Source organism: Eptatretus burgeri, chromosome 2 (genome assembly GCF_056783735.1).
Source record: "Eptatretus burgeri isolate ZD-2024b chromosome 2, Ebu_testis_v1, whole genome shotgun sequence".
Taxonomy (NCBI): domain Eukaryota; kingdom Metazoa; phylum Chordata; class Myxini; order Myxiniformes; family Myxinidae; genus Eptatretus; species Eptatretus burgeri.
Window position 1 is genome coordinate 140109326 of NC_140962.1, and position 23213 is coordinate 140132538.

The window sequence follows — 23213 nt, forward strand, 5'->3', positions numbered from 1 at the left end:
GCGAGTCGCGAGGGACGAATCACAGAGCACGAGCTTGCAGCAGGAGAAAAAGACGTGGATGATGGATATACGAAAATGGCTCAGAAAAGGAAAAAATGCAAGCGACGAAAATGAAGAAGATGATGAAAGACATGTCGTGGGAGGAGTTGGAGGAGGAGGAGTAGGAGGAGGAGGAGACGATCATGTCTGAAATACCGACAGAAGCTGGCCAACCTGGCCAAGCCAGCAACGTTAGCCCTGCGGCTGGAGCCCCAGTGCAGGCAGCCGAGTTGCCACGCTCCGCGGCGGCCTCGGGATCGGGTGTGACTGTCAAGCCGCTGCCCGATGATCTTGGAAGTGAGACTGAATCAAGTTGTTCTCCAGCGGTACCCTGGCCATCGGTTTCAGAACAAGAGTCGCTCGTTTGTGTCCTCGTGGTACCAGACTAATGAATGGCTGGAATACAGTGTGCAGACAGATGCAGCATTCTGCTATCCATGTTGGAAGTTTAACACCGCACGTAGCCCAGTGGACTCTACTTTCACAGTGCGAGGCTACCGGAATTGGAAACATGCCGTTGAGAAAAGCAGGGGGTTTCACAAACAAGCAACTTCAAAGGAACATTTAACTTGTGTTTTGAGGTGGAAGGAGAATGAGAGGCGCATCGATTGTGGTGAGGAGATTTCCACACTCCTCAATGCTGACCAGCTAAATAGAAACCGGTACTATGTGTCTGCTCTTGTAGATGTTGTGGGATTTCTCGCCGAAAATCAGATACCTTTTAGAGGGAGCCTTGATAATTTTGAGGATATGTCAGACGGGCACAGTGGGCTCTTTCTCTCGCTTTTAAACTACACACTCAAAAAAGACACCGAGCTAGCCGAAATAATAAAGCATATCCCACGAAACGCAAGCTATACTAGTCGGGAAATGCAGAATGAACTGATCTGCACATTGAGTAATGTTGTGACGGATGCCATCGTGGAAGAAGTAGGCACATCGTGGTTTACCATCAAGGTGGATGGGACGAGGGACCCCACTGAATGTGAGAACATATCAATCATCATTCGCTTTGTATCGGCATCAAATGAAGCAACAGAGCGTCTACTCACACTAGCTACAGTCGACGCTGGAGATGCAAAAACATTGACAGACCTAATAATTGCAGAGCTGACAAAAACAGGACTTTACACGTCAAAAATATCAAGTCAGGTGTATGACGGGGCTTCGGTCATGGCTGGGAAGCACGGTGGGGTGCAAAAGTTGTTGCAAGAGATATATTGGAAAGAGAAATCCCCTATGTGCACTTCTTAAATCACCAACTCCATCTGGTAGTTATCCACGCACTGGCAGCAGAGAAAGCTGTCACTGATTTCCTCGAGGTTTGTTGTTGCCTGCACAAATTCTTCAGAAAGCCCACTGTTGCTGCACAGTATAAAGGTGAGCGGTTAAAACGACTTCTTGATCAAAGGTGGATGGGACATTTAGCCACCGTCTCTGTGATCATAGGATCTTTTAAGGATATCACATCCTTACTGTCGGAGATTGATGCAGAGCGTGCCTACGGTGCAGAGATGAGGATGGAGGCTATTGGGCTTTGGCGGGAAGTCTCTGGGCCTGCCTTCATGTTCATTGCTATCTTTGTGCAAAAACTGCTGATGTTGTTGATGGCCCTAACAGACTCTTGCAGGCAGAGGACATGGACTTGCTAACGGGGTTGGAACTGGTGGCGAGTGCTACAGAGTGCGTGAAGAAACTCCGCTCTGAGGATGAGTTCACTGATCTGTGGAACAAAGCCAACGATGCTCGCACTTCTACACCTGCACCACCAAAACGGAGACGCACAATGCATAAGAACTTGGAACAGTTTGTAGTTTTGGAGACTACAGGACAAAACAACGATAATGACAAGACGGAACTGCAGAGGGTTTTTTACAGCACAATTGACACTGTGCTTGGAGAGATCGCTCAGCGCTTCAGTGAGCGCAACGCACAACTCGCCCGTTCACTCGCTGCCTTGAATCCTGAAAATGGCACGTTTTTGGATCCACACTTTCTCCAGCACATCATGACATTAACAAAGTCAACCATCAGTGAAACGGAGTGTGTGGTTGCAAAGCAGTTTATTCGCTCACAGACAGAAAAGCAGCCAAACGAGAGATGGACAACACAAAAACTCCTCTCAACATACCACAAAACGTTGGAAGCCATGCCAAGTGTAGTGACTGCTCTGAGACTTGGACTAACATTTGGTGCATCCACTGCCATGTGTGAAAACTCATTCTCAACATTGAGGAATGTCTTCACTGACCATCGACGGTCCATGCGCCATGCACGCAAGGCACAACTGGTACAGCTGGTCTGCGAGAGAGACCTCACACCTAAATGCCTGAATGAATGGAAGGAGAAGGTCCTCAGAAGATTCCACACCAAGACTCGTCGCCTGCAGCTCTTCTGACAGCGAGTACAGTGGTATAAAAACTATACGAGGAGTTCAGATTGTGTGTGTGACGGCTGGTGATGCGTGTGTGGTTGTGGTTGCAGTGTGGTTGTGGTCAGCACCTGCCGTGGTCGGCTGCTTTGTACTTCTGATGTTTCAGTTAAATGTTGTGTTTGGTGCTTTGCATATCCCATATCTAGTGCTTTGTGCATCACCTTCCCTCTGTGTAATTGACTGCTTTAAATGCGGACCTTGTGGTATCTTCAGGCTAGTCGTATTTGCTGTTGATAGTTTAACGTGATGATCGCAGGTCATAGCCGACTGTATCTTATTTCAAAGTGCACTGATTCTGGTGCCAACCTCCCCCGTTTAGTCATTGTATCTCTGGTATATTAATTTCCTAATGCCAATTCTTCACAACACCTTGTATAAGTGCACCTGAATTGGTGCCAATTGTGTAATCATTGAATATTTGCATTGTGAATGTGCCAGTTTGTTGCGGCTCTCCTGCATTCGAATAATTTTAGGCCAAAAACATCGGAAAACATTAAATCTAGCTGAGATCAATTTGGTTTGTATGCGACAGCAACCTCAGTATAGATGTGTCAATGGTGCATGAATACAATAGTATACTGGGTTATCAAAAATATTAAATATTATAATTGTGCCCCCCCCATCCAGTTCATATGCCCCCCTTAATATTGAGCCCTGGCTACGGGCCTGCCTAGGATGCGTGCCGAGCAGAACGACGTGGATTTTGCTCCAAAGATTCTCTTGCTCTCCGAACATTTTCATCAGTATGCACAGTTCTCGGAGCACCATGAGCTATGTCTGTCACACTGCCAGTATCTTCAAACTTACGTACCCAGGCCAAAATCGCATTGCGTGATGGAATTGGGCCATGCCTAGGAATATGAAACTGCTGCCACAAACGACGCTGTTTGAATGATGGATTTTGTTTCATAATATTGTTACGGGTCGGGGTCCGGTGGCAAGAACGACCACAAGGTGGGGGAAGTTACGTCTTCTCCCACCAGACTTCCGGAATTGTCGGCCGTCGCTCACGGATAATTCCGTGACTCGGCGAGTCGCTGAACCGACCGTGGACGCCAATACCTCAACCGCATAGCGTAGGGTCTTCCTGCCAGGTGTAATCAGTTTACCTAATTAACCACGCAGTTTCGACTACTGGGGAACCACGCCCTCGGTACGCCTTGCATGAATCGGATCACTCTACCAACTACGGTAGAGTACCAACTACCAACTCCGGAACGGATGCAGCCAAGCGGAACTGCCAAGGATGTACCAGCTAGAATGAACAGATTATCGGGGATAAAGACCCAGCTAAACTTGGATACGAACCATGCTGGACCAGTGAAGGAAAAGACAAACACGAACTGGGAACATTTCTGCAATAATTTATTTACACTAAGCGAGGAAATTAATGTGGTACAGGAACAGGTTTATTGGTGTGTTATGCAGGGGGCAGAAGAGAGATGCAGTGCGACAATTTTACAGCAACCTACAAAAGAAGACACAGAGCAGACTTGTCGAGAGAATAATACAGGCAAGAATTACAATGATCAAAAACTTGTACAATTCTACTTAAAGGACAGGCGCCACACACTCAGAAGCACACTCAGACAAAATAAACCCAGTTGAATGGCAAAGGACTTTTGCAAGGAGGGAGGGAGCTGAGGTCGCAGTTCTATTGGTACCTGAACGTTCCGAGGGAAGGGATGCTCCGTGGTGCGGCACCCGACAAAGGTCGTGCAGTTTGGCCCACAGCCGCACATGTGGAGACCGTGTCTGCGAACGAGCCCGGGTGGAGAGTGCAGAGTCCAATTTAGAACGGGGGCAGCAGACAGGACCCAACGAGAGACCCGGTCAAGGTTGGGTGTACTCGGACCAGCACAACAGACGGGCCACCGAGGCGAGACGTGGGTAGGCCCTCCGTGATCACAACTTTCCTTCTTTCTTTGCAACCAGCCAACGAACCCACCGAACTCTCTCACACCAACCAATGAACCCTCCGACTCTCTCACTCGAACCTGAGGATGGTGTCGTAATTTATAGATCCCCAAGGTCGGGGAGGGGCCTTGGCGAAGCTGACGTCACCGTCCGCCCTGATTGGACAGGGCCTTCATGGGGTCCGCCCTTTCTGGGTGGGATTTCGGCCAGGGAGGGATTTCGGCCAGGCCAGGAAAGCCCGCCCACTCCACGCGTGTTTGAGGAAGGTGAACGGTGGTACAACCAAGATTGAATTGGAACGTATGGGGAAGCCGAAAAGGAACTGCGGACATGAAGATTCTGCCTCGGAACAACGAGGCTCCGGAGACGCAGGTGGACAGTTGGTCGTGATGGACGGGATATATAGATTTATTAATCTAACTAAAAAAACATCGCAACGCACCCCCTTTTGCTTTCCCACGACACACAAGGAGGAGTTCTATCTGCACATATACTTAATGGCATAATTAACTTTGGGACAACTGTATGTTTGTATGCATACGGTTCCTAGAACCGTAACAATATAAACGAACACCTGCAATTCTGTGCACTACATTCCACCTCTCCATTGTACCTGAAAAAAAACAAAATTAAAATGGCGTCAAATCCTCTCATGCTTGGCGTGTAGCCACACCCCCTAAACCCCACCCCTCAGACAGGAGAGTGGTCTGAAATCTGTCAGTTGGCTCTGCACCACCTGTATGTATGATGTATATAGACCCCCACCCCCACTCCTCTCACCCAAGTAGCTGCAGAAAGCAACCCAAGAAGACTTACACAAGGTAAGTTCTAACGCTGTTTCGAGGTGGAAACCCCTTCCCCTTCCCAGAGTTCCTCAACAACTATAGAGGCGTTCACAGATAGTACACACATGAGAACCCCAATGCTATACACCCCTCAGCTATCGAGCCAGTTTCATCACTTATTGGTGAATCGACAGCGATAGCATCGACAGTAATGCAAACCAATGAGGCTCTCAAGCATGTACCACGTGCAAATGTCAAAAGCACTTATCGTGTGTCAGTCTTACGTTGTGTTAGTTAGTTCTTACCTTGTATTGTTACGAATGTGGCAGCCATTTGCACACAACAGCCAGAGTCCATGCAGTTCAGTTATTTCGATAAGTATGTGTTTATAGTTAGGGCCCCGTCCCTATGTTTAATGGATGATTAAGTGTATGTGTGCTGCGAGTTATTTTTTAGTTAGTTTTCTACACCAATTCACTTCACACCACGGAGCCATTACGCACGTGTTCGAGGCCACGGACATAGTCTGGGGTGAGATCACCTCAGGGCCGACCCCGCCCCAGCCAGATGGAATGTTCGCCTCATCCAATGAGGGGAGGACACCAATCGCCCGACGCCCCCCGACAAATCCGGAGGCAAGTTACCTCAGAGCGGATCCCTCCACTCGCCTGGGAGGAAGGATAAGAAAGGTGGTCATGTCAGGGGTCGGGGCTCTTTGGTTTGCGGTCTTGGTCTGGTCTGAGGTCTTTTCCGGGTTCCTCGTGGGGGTGGTGGTCGTGGCGGAGGTGTTCTGTGGTGCTCGTATCGCCATTCGTGGCAGCCAGGATCGGGGGCTCGTTGGATTCCGGTTCGTGGGTTCAAGTCCCACCGTGGTGGGTTGGAGTCGGTGAAACCGCACGAGGCGGCCAGGTACCTGGCCAGATTCTGACCTTCAGCCCGCCTTCAATCCATCCGAGCTGAAGGGCCGAATAAAGAGCCACAAGGTCCATTTCTTTTTGGATGTGTGTGTCTGTCTGTGGCCAGTCTGTAAGTAGAACTGTTTAAGTGATTCCATTGTACATTTGCCTACATTCTTATTCGTGGTCAAGTCTGCTCTGTCTCCCCAATTATTGTAAAAAAAAAAAAACCCCGTTAAATGTTCCAGTTCGTTGTCCGTGTTTTCTTTCATTGGCCTAGCATGGTTCAGGTTTTAGTTATAGTGAGGCCGTTTGTGCCGTAAGTTGTTCATTTGGTCCGGCAGGCTTTGGTAATCCCCGCTCGGTTACGCCGGATCCGAGTCGGTAACAGCGACTCGGTTCGGACAAAGTCGGCCGAGGGTGTGGTTTCCCCCGTACTTAGACTGAGTGGGTGCTTAGGTAAATTGGAATTAGACAATTAAACCTACCCCACGCCATCGAAATATTGGCGTCCACGGTCCACTAAAGGACCCGTGACCTTCAGAGTTATCCGAAGGTTACGACCTTCAATTCCGGTGTTCGGTGGGAGACGGCCCAACTGTTCCATCTCGTGGTCGTCCTCGCCACCGAACCCCGGCGCCACAACAGCATAAGTCTTCTTGGGTTGCTTTCTGCAGCTACAGGTTTGTGGGAGGGTCAATCATTTATATAATCCCAGCCATCTGGGTGTATTGATTGGCTATTCCCTCCATTCACAGGTGAGGTGTGTGTGTGTGTGTGTGTGTGTGTGTGTGTGTGTGTGTGTGTGTGTGTGTGTGTGTGTGTGTGTGTGTGTGTGTGTGTGTGTGTGTGTGTGTGTGTGTGTGTGTGTGTGTGTGTGTGTGTGAGAGAAACATTCTCATCTTGCATCTCTTACCCTTGTGGTATTGTTTTAGGGCTTGTGTTTTCATCCTGTCTTTACTGGAGACCAAGATCGGTACAGCTTTGCAACACAATGATGGGGCATGCTGTAGACCCTGTAGTGTTGTCAAATATTGCATGGTACCGCATGGTTTCCTGAATGGTGACACATTTATAAAACGACCATTGTAGTTTCATAGACCATCTTGTGTACTGTATGTCATAAACAGCAGTCCTTTTCAACTGGTTTCCTTAGAAATTTCACATTCCTTGTATGTTGGTCTACCTTGCCTTATGACCCTTTATAAATGTACAATTGTCACTGCGATCCCATTAGTTTCCATGAATAGCCTTCAACTGAACACTAGATCGGTGTCCAGGAAGTTTATTTAATAATTCAATTGTTCTTGTGCTGGTAAGTTTGTAATACGTGGGTACTTTAGTACAGTTTCTATCACACGGGGCTGTGAAGGTACGGCTGCTGCATCAAATTGCACACAAGTTGGTGGTGCAGATATTCTCATTGATGCAACTTTACACCTTCTATCTATAGCTGTCTGCACTGTGAGATGCATCACCACCTAGGGAAGCGGTGGAATGTTCTGACTCCAAGTTATAAAGTCCATTAATCACATTCCGCTTATGTACTAAAGAGTAGAAGGTCCTGTTAAAGTTTAACACACGTGCAACGTGACCCCGCTCTTCCAGCGTTGTCATAGTCTAGGTCTGGCTTTACTCTATCTGAACATAAACTAAGGCCCAGGGAGTGTTCACCTCGTGTTGACCTGCAATTATTGTTCTCATCTGAACCCCTGTATTGTGATTGGACAATCCATGTTGAAATGCCATACGCAATATGTTTGTCCATTGTATACTGATGTCCTTGTTATTCACCTAAAAGTAGACTGGTATGTGCTTTTGCCTTCGGCAAGTCGCAAGCGACTTGTTGGCAAGTCATTGTATGAGCAAGCTCGTCTACGGCCTTTATATCTTCGTATAAATTAAACACAACTTCTGTCCTTGTTTGCAGCCATGGCGAGCGATCCAATCCGTTTTGACATTGACGCGCCACGCTGGGACCAGGAAACATTTACGGGTCGTCTTTGGCATTTCTTCAACATCACGGACATGCGCACAGTCCTGCTGCCCAACTCTGCTTTGGACGAGGCCAAACAGCTGGTCACGCAGAGCCGGTGAGTTCCGTCTGCAAAAAGCGAGGACGTACTTTTTGGATGCAGTGATAAGACACGAGGTTTAGTGCTTTTGCTGATTTGAACTCGCAAATATCACAGGTATGCATGGTGGTTGAGTTGAGGTGGTGGTGGGAGCAATACTCAACTAAACGCTGAATGACAGCCATGCAGCTCATCAGAAGCTCAGAATTATGAAAGTAAGGACATGTCACAATGGAGGATGGCTTTGTAAGGTCATCTGCCAAAGAGAGGTTAAGGCTGATGGTAAGACTCAGAAGTTTGAGAGGCTGAACCTCTTCGTGGTTGATCTTTGAAACAGGTTGATTTGCTCGACCATTATTCCAGAGAGACATTGTGAGAATGTGAGGCCTGCGTGGATCAAATGACATGTTCTACCAGCATGTGATCCTTTCCAGGGCAGCAGAGAGATCATTAATGTGTATGAGGAATACGATTAGATCCAGGACACTGCCTTTGAGTCTGTCCCTCTTATACTGGGAGAGGAGATGAAAGGGTTTGGAGCTTCTTGCTAAATGAATGGGTATAGGAGGCTAGCCAGCATTGAAAAAAGATAGCCTGAGACACCACAGGTATAAAGCTTGGCAAGCAGAGCATGGTGCCCAGACTGTGTTGTAAGCTTGAGATATGGATCATGGGTCCTCAAATATTGTTGATCGTGGGCGAGAACCAAATTCCGTAGCACCTCACGGGTCACACAACCAGAGACGTTTTAAGCAAGTAAAAGCTACATTCTTTGGACACTACCCCTTAATATAAAAATGTTATTGTATCTATTTACCCCCCATCCCCACTCACATTATTCTCTCAGGAAATGAGAGTCGTTGAGCATGAGTTAACAAATGAATAAAATTGATGGACAGTGCAGTACCGTACAGTCGCCACGTCGGTCATCACCTCGCCATCTGGCCTGCATACCACGACGAATCGATGATGGGCCAACCTTAATTTGAGGGAACGAATTAAACAAATAGTTTATCAAGTTATTAGCGGTATTTGTTCTTGGCATACTCCCCCCCCCCCCACCGTTTATCATTAATCTCTGTCTCTCTGATGTACCATACTCTTCACATAGCAGTGGTAGTGCTAAAGCAGGTTCCTGAGCAAGGGTTACACTAGGTGGTTTGTCATTGCCTTCCCAGCAGCAGTTGGGGCAGGAATTTGGAATTTGTTCAGGGTGGCAGCAATAGCTCGCCTTCTCTTCATGAAGGACATCGTGGGGTCTTTAACGTTCACCAACTAACGCTGGCAGACGGGAGTCCCGTTTAACGTCCATCCGAGGGACTGCACACGCATTGACAAATCATCCTGTTTGTGAAACACCGGGATGACAGTTCAGAGCTGGGTCGGGATTCAAACCCAGGCTGGACAGCTTAGAGGCGAGTGTGCGTACATCTTGGCCATCCTGCCAGCCCTATCATTTATCAAGTTGGTGTGGATGGATAAACGCCAGAGGCTGTTAACACATAATTCTGGGCAGATAGAATCGAAGAACATTAATAATGGGGATTAACTCAGGGATAATTTAGCAGCTAAATTAACACCATGCAATCAGTCCATTGACAGGGGATTAGGATTCGCTCAGACTGATGATGCCTGCAGTCTGGACTGTGGACCAAACACTGCAGTCCACCTTTTGAGGACCCTTGGCTTTAAAGGCACAGCCATAATTTCCTTGTCAATCCAATGAAGAGCTGTTGCAATTATAAAAGGAAAGATCGGGAAATGATGACGGTATTTGTTCCGTGAATCCACTTTACACCAAAATGATCATTCACTTTCCTTGCTATTACCATCTCTCTTGCCCACTCACATTTGTGGTGCTCAGGCTTGGAATTGTCCCACCTGGAACCACCCGGGAGCAACAACACTACGCCAAGAAACTGTATGACTCGGCATTCCATCCTGACTCGGGCGAGCGCATGAATATCCTGGGCCGCATGTCGTTCCAAGTGCCTGGAGGTATGGCCATCACGGGTGCCATGCTTCAGTTCTACCGGTGGGTTGAGGTCTTTTCGATATGGTTTAAGTCGTGTTCGGTTTAATCTCTGCCTCCACCTCATCGAGAATCTCATGGGTGCTTATTTCTTATTGTCCTGTGTGCACTTGAACTCGCGGGGTATGATCATTGCAGCCAATCATGAGATTATATTTTCCCTTTTTCTTTGCAGAACCGTCCCGGCCGTCGTATTCTGGCAATGGGTGAACCAGTCGTTCAACGCATTGGTGAATTACACCAATCGTAATGCAGCCTCACCCATCACTGGAAAGTAAGTTGAGGAGCATCCGAGTTCGGGGTTAATTTAACAAACCACTTACATGGAACCTTGCAACGAACTAACAAGCGTACTTCATTATGCAATTTGGTGCCTCTGTCTGTCTGTCCGTCTGCATGTCTGTGGCCGATGCATTTGGTCGTTATGAAATCTCAACCAAACTTGCCGGGGGGAGGGGGGGACTAAGGGCCACAAGACAAAGATGGCAGCTACTTGGTTTGCTCTCCGCCACCCCCAGAGATTCCGAAGGTTGGGCAGATGCAAATTCTCCACGTAAATGTGTGCCGTGTAGCATCACTCCTGATGGTAGTGGGATAGGTTATTACGAGTGATGCCTCAGAGGCTTTAATTGTATAATGAGTAAGAGACCTTCACCCTATTTTCACAGTCGCTTCCCCAATGTTGCTTTGGACTTGACTACAAAGAATCCGGAGGAATTCCCATGTTTTATTGCCTTTTTCCACCTTGGAAAAACACAATGTCAAGGCGTGTAGGTCGCAGCTTGAGCGTCGTTGCATGTTATTGTGGCATTTTTCCGAGTCTGTTTCGAATAACGAAAGTAATAACCACAACAACAAAAATGATGGCATAATAATATTTAACATTATTACAAAATAAAACCATTGATAACAACAAAAAGAGCAATCAGATTGTACACCCTCGCCACAACGTGTTTTGTGTGGTGTTTGTGTTCTGGTGTGTTACGTCATTAATAAGTGACATCATTAGAACTGTTACTTTGTAACTGCTGGCAGTGATTACCGGGAACCAAGACGTCCCGCTTTGATGGGACACGTGACCCTGACCCATGACCCTGACCCATGACGTTTTTTAATTATTATTATTCATTGTTTAATTTAATTGAGAATGGGATTGAAATAAATTCGAATCAAATCGGTTTATTGTTCCATTGGAGTAATCAGAAAGAACCAAAAACAAGAACAAGTCCAAGATGAAGTGATCAGGAGGAACCTGGATGGGATTCACATTTCAGCTGCTCCTCCTCTTCCCTCAAACCCATCTAGGTACAATCAAGTGAACCTTATTGAAAATAAATAAATAAATAAATAAATCTGGCTGCAAGATGATGTGTCCAATGAGGTTTAAATTTAAAACTTATATTCCCCATCAGTACTAGATCATAATTGTGAAGTTTCACATCGATTGATTAAGCGATTCAAAAGATTTTTAATTCATGATTTTCGCTCGATTCAATACAGCTGCCAGACCATATGACCTATCAATTATTCGTGAATCACATTTGTGTGAAGTTCCCCTCGATCTGACCAACCCTTATGAAAGAGATTTTTTTTTAATAGGGTTTTGGGTATATCCAATATGGCCACCAAACCATGTGACCAATGGCATCATACGAATGAACGTTTTGTTCCTCGTGGATAGGTGATCATACCTGTAAAGTTTCACCTCGATCTGTTCAGCCTTTTCAGAGAAGAAGATTTTTGAAGGTATAAAAAAAATACCCCAAAAAAACCAATATGGCTGCCAAATCACATGACTGATGACATTGTCAATTTTTGTTTCTATGGACCAATTTATCCCAAGATTTCCCTCAAAACTTTTCATACTGATCGGATGTAGTGTTCCATGTGTGCAATTATGACATCAAAACGAACAACCGGTTGCGAAGAAAAACACTGAAGTTCTGTGCGGACAAACAGACCCAAATGCAATTCCCTCTCCTCTGTTGAGGGTAATAACATGATCCCCACTGGCTGCTTATGCAGGGAGCAGGTGTTTCTAGTAGACCAGTACAGTATAACAGAGGAGATGAGTGACAGGTGATTCGTGCAATAAGCAAAGCCTCTGTGTGTGCAAAATCTCGGGGCACACTGTCAGTTAAAGCGGCTACATCATCTGCGTGGACTCGTCATAATTTACAACGACATCTCCTTCGGCCATATTGTGTTTTTCAGTGTTCTCCTGAGAACAGTATCGATGTAGTACACTCAGACCTGTGATTGGATGAACCGATGACTTGTAGTCTTTTGGAAGGATGATGAAATTTTTGGTTGCACAATAAGGACGGCCGGCACACGTGCCGGACTTTTGAAAACGCAAACATCAAGGCAAGCCACGAGATTTGAATAAAGGCAAACGTACAGTTGTGGCCAAAACTATTGGCACCCTTGTACATTTTTCAAATAACTCACATTTTTCTCGAAAAATAACTTGAAATTGACAAAAGTATTTTGTCTCCACAATTCTTTATTTCATTGTTAATATTACAGAACCTTTGTTTTTGATTCAGAACTTCATATATCATTTTAAATCGGAAAATAAAAAGAAATGGCATTGACAAAAATTATTGATGCCCTTGACTTAATATTTGGTAGCACAACCTTTGGACAAAATAAGTGCAGTCAAGTGCTCCCTAAAGCCATGAATGAGCTTCCTACACCTCTTTACTGGCAGTTTGTCCCACTCTTCTTGTGCAAACTGCTCCAGTTCTCCCAGATTTGAAGTGTCTTCTCCCAACTGCTGTTTTCACATCTCCCCACAGGTGTTCAATGGGATTTAGATATGGACTTATTGCTGGTCACTTCAGAACAGTCCAGCATTTCAGAACAGTCCAGCATTTCAGAACAGTCCAGCATTTCAGAACAGTCCAGCATTTTGTCTTGAACCATTCCTCGGTGCTTTTTGAAGTGTATTTGGGGTCATTGTCCTGCTGCAAGACCCATGACCTTCGATGGAGATCCAGCTTTCTGACACTGGGTTGAACATTGTGCTCCAAAATGTCTTGGTAATCTCCTGATTTCATGATGCCATGCACACATTCAAGGCACCCAGTGCAGAAGGCAGCACAGCAACCCCACAACATCACTGAACCTCCTCCATGTTTGACTGTAGGAAAGGCGTTCTTTTCTTTGAAAGCTTCATTTTATTTTTTCTGTAAATGTAGAGATGATGTGCTTTACCAAAAAGCTCTAATTTGGTCTCATCTGTCCACAGGACATTCTCTCAGAAGGATTTTGGCTGTTCAGGTGTGTTTTGGAAAACTCCAGTTGGGCTTTCTTATGTCTCTCTCTCTCAGCAGTGGGGTCCTCCTGGGTCTCCAACCATAGAACCCCCTTTCATTGAGTTGGCGACGGATGGTGCGAGTTGAAACTGTTGTACCTTGTATCTGAAGGTCAGCTTGAATCTGTTTGACAGTTGATCGAGGTTCTTTCTCCACCATTCGAACAGTCCTTCGCTATAATCTTTAATCGAGTTTTCTCTTGCGGCCACGTCTCGGGAGGTTGGTTGCAGTGCCATGGGCCTTAAATTTCCTGATAGCGTTGCGTATGGTGGTCACAGGAACATCAAGGTCTCTGGAGATGGACTTGTAGCCTTGAGATTGTCCATGCTTGGCTGCAATCTTGTGTCTGACCTCAGACAATTCTCTGGTTTTCTTTCTTTTCTCCATGCTCATTGTGGTACACACAGTGACACGAAACAGCAGAATGACTCCTTTTATTTTCTCTATTCAAACTGATTGAATTAGTGGTTTTTATATTACAGGCACTTGTAATTCACCACAGGTGAGTTGAATTCCAAAGTAAAGGAGAATCACCTGCTTGAAATCTAATGATTTCTAACAACTTTTAAAAGGTGCCAATAATATTGTCCAGGCCATTTTAGGATTTGTGTGGAATAAGCTGTGATTTAGTCATTTTTTTTGTTTTGTTCCACTGAAAACCAAAGAAATACATACTGAAAGTGGATACCAAAAGATTTTTAAATTTCAACAATTTTCTGGAAGAAATTGTGCATTATTTGAAAAAAGTGCAAGGGTGCCAATATTTTTGGCCATGACAGTATGTGCCATGTTGGTTTTTGTTTTCCTAATGGCACCTCGGTGTTGAATGTCAATTTGATTGGTTAAATTGACCTTATTCATTCAGAGGACGGAGTTCATTGCCCCTCTTTTTGGGAAAATTGGAATTGGATAGATACCTAGAGACATTGGAGATATTGGCAGAACTTGTAGGAAACTTGCGTGGATGGTAGAGGTGTACGGAGATATTGGCAGGACTTGTAGGAAACTTGCATGTAGATGGGTGATGGTTTCTGGGGTTTGTGTAGCACAGGTCTGGTCAGCTGAATGGTCTTCTGCATTAAAGTTCCTTGTTATTAATGCCTGGCTTCAGAGATGCTTTAAAAAAATTTTTTAGTGTGTGAAGTTGAAAGTCCATTTGGCAACTTATGCTCCGATGAAAATATCATGGCATTGGTGTACACTACACCCCGTTGCATTGTGCCTTTTTGTTTTTGTGCATTTTTATACTCTGTTGTTTTTAGACAAATTGGAATTGCTTACATCACTGCGACAACTGCGGCGCTGGTTACTGCCCTCGGCCTCAATCTGTACACAAAGGTTAGTGACGGTATTGGCAAGAGCTCCTCATTCTGTTTTGCTGAAAATGCTCTTTCACATCAAAATTTAAACACCGAATGACTTGCTTGCTGCATTTGAGGTGAGAAATGTTTCCTGAGAAGAAGAAAAGCGAGAAAGGAGAGGTTCTTTTTTTTTAATATCCCCTCTCTCTCTTTATTTTCCATGATCTCTTGTCAGGGATGTGGAGATGGCACAGGCTTGACAGACCGAGCCGTCTCCTCCTCGTCTATCTTTCGGTTCATCCCTTTCTTGTTTGTGTTCCTATTTCCTTCACTGCATTATGTCACATGTAAAATGCAAGTTCTCACCAAACCCCACCCCATGTGGCCCTTTTGCAGAAAGCCCCAACACTCGTCGCACGCTGGGTGCCATTCGGAGCCGTGGCGGCGGCAAACTGCGTGAACATTCCAATGATGCGGCAGCAGTACGTGCTCCCTGACAAAGTAAAGGAGAGCACCAGGACATTGCAGCCTAGCAATGTCCTGGTGCTCCAACTGCTTTGATTTTTTTTTTTGTTAACACTTCCATGATATTCATCACCTGCATCACCAATGTATTGCATTGGGGTTGGGATTTGTAAAGGACGTTGCATGATTTGAGGAGACACATTGGATGTGGTTGAGCTGCGATAGGTAGTTCGAACCTGTTTGTGCTCATGCTGTGCATACGGACACATGGTGCTCGCAGTCGAGTCGGTCAGGCGGTAGTAGTTTTTTGGAAAGGATAAGCACATGGTTTGTGGTCTTAGATTCCGTAAGACCATAAACATGTTGTGCTGTGATTGGGTGAAGTCCTATATCTTGTCGTCCTTTTGAAAGGATGAAGCAATTTGTGATTCTGGAGCAAGGATGGCATGTTGGACTTTTGAAAAGGCAAAGGTCAAGGCTCATGGAAGAGCTGATGAAAGAAGTCTATAATGAGCTGCAAAACAGGGGAAACCCATTCAACATCAATGAAAATAAATTATTTGGGTATATGATGCCACACTTCCATATTTCCGTACATGATGCCACTCTTCCAAAACTTTGTCTCCCACAATGGTAAACCTACTCCTTTCAGCGCTCCGTTGATACAATCCATTGTTTAACTTGTCCGTCAATGCAGACCAACAGTGGCCTTCACAAGGATGAGTACTCAAGCGTATTAGAGTACAGCATATGAGCACCTATAGACTCAACAGTGAGATGGGCTTAGCAAAGGTAAATGAGTCTATGGGTGGATAAAGGAGATCAATTGAGATAACAATGGACCACAATCTTGAAGGACCAGAACAAAAGATCCTTGAAAGGACAAACTTGGGACGAATGATTCCATAAATCAAATTTCTGCCGATTAGTGAATTTCCTTGCATAATGATCGATGCAAAGCGATTTCCCCCTCATTGATTCATTCATTGCTCTTCACACACGGGTTCACTTTGGCCTTCACTTGCTTCTCTTCCATTTCAATCGGAGGTTTTACATTGTATTAAGTGTACATGTATATTTCTCCATCTGTACTGACCTGTCTGAGATTGGCACACTATTTGCAATCCTGCAGTGCAAAGAGATGACGTTTGTGTTGTGTGCAGGGAAATTGCAAATGGAATCAAGGTGACAACAAAGGAGGGGAAGGAGCTCGGGTATTCTCAGGTACCAATGCTATTCAAAAAGCCTCCATGTTTAATGAAACGTGCCAGCGTGGGGTTGAACTAGTGTTTTTTGTTGTTTTACATCGTTGACTCGGGTTACTTGCTGTTTTCTTTGCACAAATGGCTGGAAGGAAAATTTTAACTTGCATTCCCATGATATGATGAGCCGTTGCTCGATGCGTTTTTCCCGGTCATCCTCGAGGAAATGTCAAATTCTCAATCCTATTCACACTGATCCTTCCGCCATATTTGAGAATGGCATGGGCTCATGCGGACTCGTCTCACAGAGGGCAGACGTGGTCCACAACTCGTGTTACCTTTGCTTCTTTCGGACCGACATTTTCCATGTCAGGCTGTGGATGTCTCATGAGCCTGACTTTCCTGTGCTACGAGCCAAACTTAGGACATTATCAGCACTGTGATTATAAAGGAGTGCCATTTTGCCTTTTTTGCAGAAAGCAGCCATTAAAGGAATCTCCCAAGTCATCATGTCCCGCGTGACTATGGCAGCACCGGGAATGAGTAAGTAAAAGTACAAAACGCCCAGTTTGCGGTTTCTGTGCTCGCCATGTTGCGTGGTGTCCAACATCATGCTTTGTTCTGTTATCCATTCAAGCTTGACATCCAGGTGTTCCATTTAATTTCAGTAATCCTGCCCATCATAATGGAGCATTTGGAGAAGTACAGATTCATGCAGGTAAGGTGCTGAACACATGGTACAAAGAGTAATGCATGTTTGTTTGTTTTTAACTCAAAGTTTGATATTTGTCCATTCCTGGTGGAACTTTTTGCCATATTTTAACTTTGAGGTGGGAAGCGTGGGGATTTGTGATGGCGTGTCATCGACTTCACTCTAGTTATTTGTTTTTATCTCAGAGGATCAAGGTGCTTCACGCCCCGATACAGATTACTCTCGTCGGCTGCTTGTGAGTGCATTCCTATATATATATATATATATATATATATATATATATAGTTCGTTCATGTTGCTGAATAAATCAAGAAGCTTTTAAACTGTACATTTCAAAAAAAAATTAAATCTCGATGTTAAAATGCAAGTTTGAATTGGGCCTTGTTTTGATAAGATGATGATGTGTTTGTGTTTCACCGCCCCTGCAGTTTGACTTTCATGGTTCCAGCAGCTTGCGCACTTTTCCCTCAAACCTGGTGAGTTTTATTTTTTTGTAATCATTTTTTGAAAGAAAAGTCGAGGCTCATGGAATAGCTAGACCACAGAAGGGAACATCAGAAAGTGGGGAAAACACAGCAGCAGTAGGGTTGGAGGGACATTTGAAGAAAGAATGGGCAAGGAGAAGAGAAGGCAGGAAGACCCAGGGGGTGAACGAGCAACTTCCAACCTGAAGAACAGGAGGAGATAAAACCAGGGGTGAAAAAGCAATGGAAAAAAAAATTAATGGAAAGGAGAGGAGAAAACACGAATCGGGAATAGGTTTATTTTCGTTTTGATGCTCAACGCTGTAGTTTTTTGTTTGTTTTGGTCGTTAAAATAGTTTGTGATTCTCACATACGAAGCCTAACCTTTTGTTGACAAAGTGTGGACGAGCATACAAGGATGGTTTTGGCAGATTACCCCCACCCTGGTCATTAGTGAGCCAGCTGGGTTTTGACTGTCGATCGAGGCGTCATACTTGAACAAGATCAATTCCCATTTGAGAAAAGGAGAATCCAAACAATTAGCACTTCTGCTGAAAATGAACCCAAAACCTCTGGCATGTCATCAGCAATTTTCCAGCACTGTGAACCTTCAAGCACAAACACATTTGCGCATCAAATAAACATAGATCCAGATTTGTCCGTGGGGACTGGGAGGGTGGGAGAATGTGACATCCCTGAAAGGACATGAAAGGACATGAAAGGAAAGGATGAGACCTGCACAGTCTCGATGAAAAAAAAATGTTTTTTTTCTTCCTGAAGAGGTTCCTCACATCTGCTGCTTGGAATATTTATAGATTAATATCACATCACCCGAAGGGATATTGTGTCACCCCCAACAGTGGCACACACGCACACCTGTGGCCAATTACATTTTGACTGTGAATAAATTTACACATGCAATTAACCCAACCCCCCCCCATCCCAAGCCTCAAAATCCACCTCCAAACTCTCCCATCATTGCTCCCCCCTTCTCTCTGAACACCACGTCCTCACCCTCCCTCTTCCAACCCAAACGCATCAATCCCCTCCTCACCTCAAACCTTCAACCTCCCGCCCCACAAAAACTGCTAGACTCCCCTCTCCCCTCCCACTGAGATCCTCGACTCTTCCTCCTCCCCCTCCCAATGCGGTCCTCGACCCCTCCTCCTCCTTCTCCCACTGCGGTCGTTGAGCCTTCCTCATCCTCCTCCTTCTCCCACTGCGGTCCTCAACCCTCCCCCCTCCCTCCCACGGGGGTCCTGGGTCCTCCTCCTTCCCTCCCACTGTGGTCCTCGACCGCTCCTCCCCCTCCCACTGCAGTCCTCGACCCCTCCTCCTCCCACTGGGGTCCTCGACCCCTCCTCCTCCCACTGGGGTCCTCGACCCCTCCTCCTCCCACTGGGGTCTTCGACCCCTCCTCCTCCCACTGGGGTCTTCGACCCCTCCTCCTCCCACTGGGGTCTTCGACCCCTCCTCCTCCAACTGCGGTCCTCGACCTCTTCCTCCTTCCCTCCCACTGGGGTCTTCGGCTCCTCCTCCTCCTCCCACTGTGGTCCTCGACCCCTCCTCCTCCTCCTACTGCGGTCCTCGAACCCCCTCCTCCTCCTCCCACTGCGGTCCTCGAACCCCCCTCCTCCTCCTCCCACTGTGGTCCCCGAACCCCCCTCCTCCTCCTCCCACTGCGGTCCGCGACCCCACCTCCTCCTCCCACTGCGGTCCTCGACCCCTCCTCGTCCTACTCCCACTGCGGCCTCGACCCCTCCTCCTCCCCTCCCACTGCGGTCCAGGACTTCTCCTCCTCTCATCCCACTGTGGTCCACGTCCCCTCCTCTTCCCCTCCCAACGCGGGCGCCCCCACCTCCTCCTCCCACTGCGGTCCTTGACCCCCCCCTCCTCCTCCCACTGCAGGCCTCAACCTCTGGTCCTCCTCTTCCTCCCACTGCGCTCATCGACGCCTCCTCCTCTCACTGCGATCCAGGGCCCCTCCTCCCCCCTCCTACTGCGGTCCACTCTCCTCCTACTCCTCCCCGACTACTGCGGTCCACGGTCCTCCTCCTCCTCCCACTGCGGGCCTCGACTTATCCTCCTCTCCATTCCACAACCTCTCCTCCATCCCTCCCACTGCAGTCCATGACCCCTCCCCCTCCCCGCCCACTGCGGTCCATGACCCCTCCCCTCCCACTGCGGTCCACGAGCCCTCCTCCTCCCCTCTCAATGCGGTCCTCGACCCCCGACGACTGCGGTCCACGACCCTCCTCCTCCCCTCCCACTGTGGTCCACGACCCTCCTCCCCAAACACTGTGGTCCACGACCCCTCCTCCTCCTCTCCCAATGTGGTGCTCGACCCCTCCTTCCACTGCCATCCTTGACCCCTCCTCAACCTCCTCCTCCTTCCAGTGAGATCCTCGACTCCTCCACCTCCTCTTCTCACTGCGCGTCTCGACCCCTCCTTCTCCTCCTCTTACTGCGGTCTTCAACCCTTCCTCCTCCTACTGTGGTCCTCGACTCCACCTCCTCCTCCTCCCACTGCGGTCCTCGACCCTCCTCCTCCCACTGGAGTCTTAGGCCCCTCCTCCTCCTCCCACTGGGGTCTTCGGCCCCTCCTCCTCCTCCCACTGCGGACCTCGACCTCTTCCTCTTCCTCCTCCCACTGTGGTCCTCGAACTCTTCCTCCTTCCCTCCCACTGGGGTCTTCGGCCCCTGCTCCTCCTCCCACTGCTGTCCTCAACCCCTCCGTCTCCTCCTCCTCCCCTCCAACTGCGGTCCTCGACCTCTTCCTCTTCCTCCTCCCACTGCAGTCCTCGACCCCTCCTCCTCCTCCCACTGCGGTCCTCGAACCCCCTCCTCCTCCTCCCACTGCGGTCCTCGAACCCCCTCCTCCTCCTCCCACTGCGGTCCTCAACCCCTCCCCCTCCTCCCACAGCGGTCCTCGACCCCTCCTCGTCCTTCTCCCACTGCGGTCCTCGACCTCTCCTCTCCTCCCACTGTGGTCCACGACCCCTCCTCTTCCCCTCCCAATGCGGTCGACCCCACCTCCTCCTCCCACTGCGGTCCTCGACCCCCTCCTCCTCCTCCCACTGCGGGCCTCGACCTCTCCTCCTCCTCTTCCTCCCACTGCACACCTCAACGCCTCCTCCTCTCCTCTCACTGTGGTCCAGGGCCCCTCCTCCCCCTCCCACTGCGGTCCACAACCCCTCCTCCTCCCCTCCCAATGCGGTCCACTCTCCTCCGACTCCTCCCCTCCCACTGCGGTCCTCGACCCCCTCCTCCTCCTCCCACTGCGGTCCTCGACCCCTCCTCCTCCTCCCACTGTGGTTCTCGACCCCTCCTCCTCCTCCTCCCACTGCGGTCCTCGAACCCCCCTCCTCCTCCTCCCACTGCGGTCCTCGAACCCCCCTCCTCTTCCCCTCCCAATGCGGTCGAACCCACCTCGTCCTCGCACTGCGGTCCTCGACCCCTCCTCCTCGTCCCACTGTGGGCCTCGACCTCTCCTCCTCCTCTTCCTCCCACTGCACACCTCAACGCCTCCTCCTCTCCTCTCACTGTGGTCCAGGGCCCCTCCTCCCCCTCCCACTGCGGTCCACAACCCCTCCTCCTCCCCTCCCAATGCGGTCCACTCTCCTCCGACTCCTCCCCTCCCACTGCGGTCCACGAGCCCTCCTCCTCCCCTCTCAATGCGGTCCTCGACCCCCACCTCCTCCCCGACGACTGCGGTCCACGACCCTCCTCCTCCCCTCCCACTGTGGTCCACGACCCTCCTCCCCTAACACTGTGGTCCACGACCCCTCCTCCTCCCCTCCCAATGTGGTGCTCGACCCCTCCTCCTCCTTCCACTTCCATCCTTGACCCCTCCTCAACCTCCTCCTCCCTCCAGTGAGATCCTCGACTCCTCCACCTCCTCTTCTCACTGCGCATCTCGACCCCTCCTTCTCCTCCTCTTACTGCGGTCTTCGACCCTTCCTCCTCCTACTGCGGTCCTCGACCCTCCTCCTCCCACTGGGGTTTTTGACCCCTCCTCCTCCCACTGGAGTCTTAGGCCCCTCCTCCTCCCACTGGGGTATTCGGCTCCTCCTCCTCCTCCCACTGCGGTCCTCGACCTCTTCCTCTTCCTCCTCCCACTGCCGGCCTCGAACTCTTCCTCCTTCCCTCCCACTGGGGTCTTCGGCCCCTGCTCCTCCTCCCACTGCTGTCCTCAACCCCTCCGTCTCCTCCTCCTCCCCTCCAACTGCGGTCCTCGACCTCTTCCTCCTCCCACTGCGGTCCTCGACCCCTCCTCCTCCTCCTCCCACTGCGGTCCTCAACCCCTCCTCCTCTCCCACTGCGGTCCTCGAACCCCCTCCTCCTCCTCCCACTGCGGTCCTCAACCCCTCCCCTCCTCCCACAGCGGTCCTCGACCCCTCCTCGTCCTTCTCCCACTGCGGTCCTCGACCTCTCCTCCTCTCCTCCCACCGTGGTCCACGACCCCTCCTCTTCCCCTCCCAATGCGGTTGACCCCACCTCCTCCTCCCACTGCGGTCCTCGACCCCTCCTCCTCCTCCCACTGCACACCTCAACCCCTCCTCCTCTCCTCTTCCTCCCACTGCACACCTCAACGCCTCCTCCTCTCCTCACTGTGGTCCAGGGCCCCTCCTCCCCCCTCCCACTGCGGTCCACAACCGCTCCTCCTCCCCTCCCAATGCGGTCCACTCTCCTCCGACTCCTCCCCGACAACTGCGGTCCACGGCCCTCCTCCTCCTCCCACTGCGGGCCTCGACTTCTCCTCCTCTCCGTTCCACAACCCCTCCTCCTCCCCTCCAACTGCGGTCCTCGACCTCTTCCTCCTTCCCTCCCACTGGGGTCTTCGACCGCTCCTCCTCCCACTGGGGTCTTCGGCACCTCCTCCTCCTCCCACTGCGGTCCTCGACCCCTCAGTCTCTTCCTCTTCCTCCTCCCACTGTGGTCCTCGACCCCTCCTCCTCCTCCTCCCACTGCGGTGCTCGAACCCCCCTCCTCCTCGTGCCACTGCGGTCCTTGAACCCCCTCCTCCTCCTCCCACTGCGGTCCTCGAACCCCCTCCTCTTCCCCTCCCAATGCGGTCGACCCCACCTCCTCCTCCCACTGCGGTCCTCAACCCCTCCTCCTCCTCCCACTGCGGTCCTCGAACCCCCTCCTCCTCCTCCCACTGCGGTCCTCAACCCCTCCCCCTCCGGTCCTCCAACCCCCTCCTCCCCCTCCCACTGCGTTCCTCAACCCCTCCCCCTCCTCCCACAGCGGTCCTCGACCCCTCCTCGTCCTTCGCCCACTGCGGTCCTCGACCTCTCCTCCTCTCCTCCCACTGTGGTCCACGACCCCTCCTCTTCCCCTCCCAATGCGGTCGACCCCACCTCCTCCTCCCACTGCGGTCCTCAATCCCCTCCTCCTCCCACTGCGGGCCTTGACCTCTCCTCCTCCTCTTCCTCCCACTGCACACCTCAACGCCTCCTCCTCTCCTCTCACTGTGGTCCAGGGCGCCTCCTCCCCCCTCCCACTGCGGTCCACAACCCCTCCTCCTCCCCTCCCAATGCGGTCCACTCTCCTCCGACTCCTCCCCGA

General features: G+C 49.4%; 1 protein-coding gene across 1 annotated transcript in view; it reads left to right on the forward strand.

Moving 5' to 3' along the window:
- SFXN2 (sideroflexin 2) overlaps positions 1-23213 on the forward strand; it is a 50703-nt gene that overhangs the window by 11271 nt on the left and 16219 nt on the right. The window contains exons 2-11 of the mRNA XM_085871569.1: positions 8002-8164; positions 10011-10181; positions 10354-10452; positions 14761-14836; positions 15196-15281; positions 16428-16488; positions 16943-17009; positions 17135-17184; positions 17364-17413; positions 17607-17654. Of these exons, the coding sequence (XP_085727695.1) occupies positions 8004-8164; positions 10011-10181; positions 10354-10452; positions 14761-14836; positions 15196-15281; positions 16428-16488; positions 16943-17009; positions 17135-17184; positions 17364-17413; positions 17607-17654 (869 nt within the window). The 5' untranslated portion in view covers positions 8002-8003. The remainder of the gene's footprint in view (positions 1-8001; positions 8165-10010; positions 10182-10353; positions 10453-14760; positions 14837-15195; positions 15282-16427; positions 16489-16942; positions 17010-17134; positions 17185-17363; positions 17414-17606; positions 17655-23213) is intronic.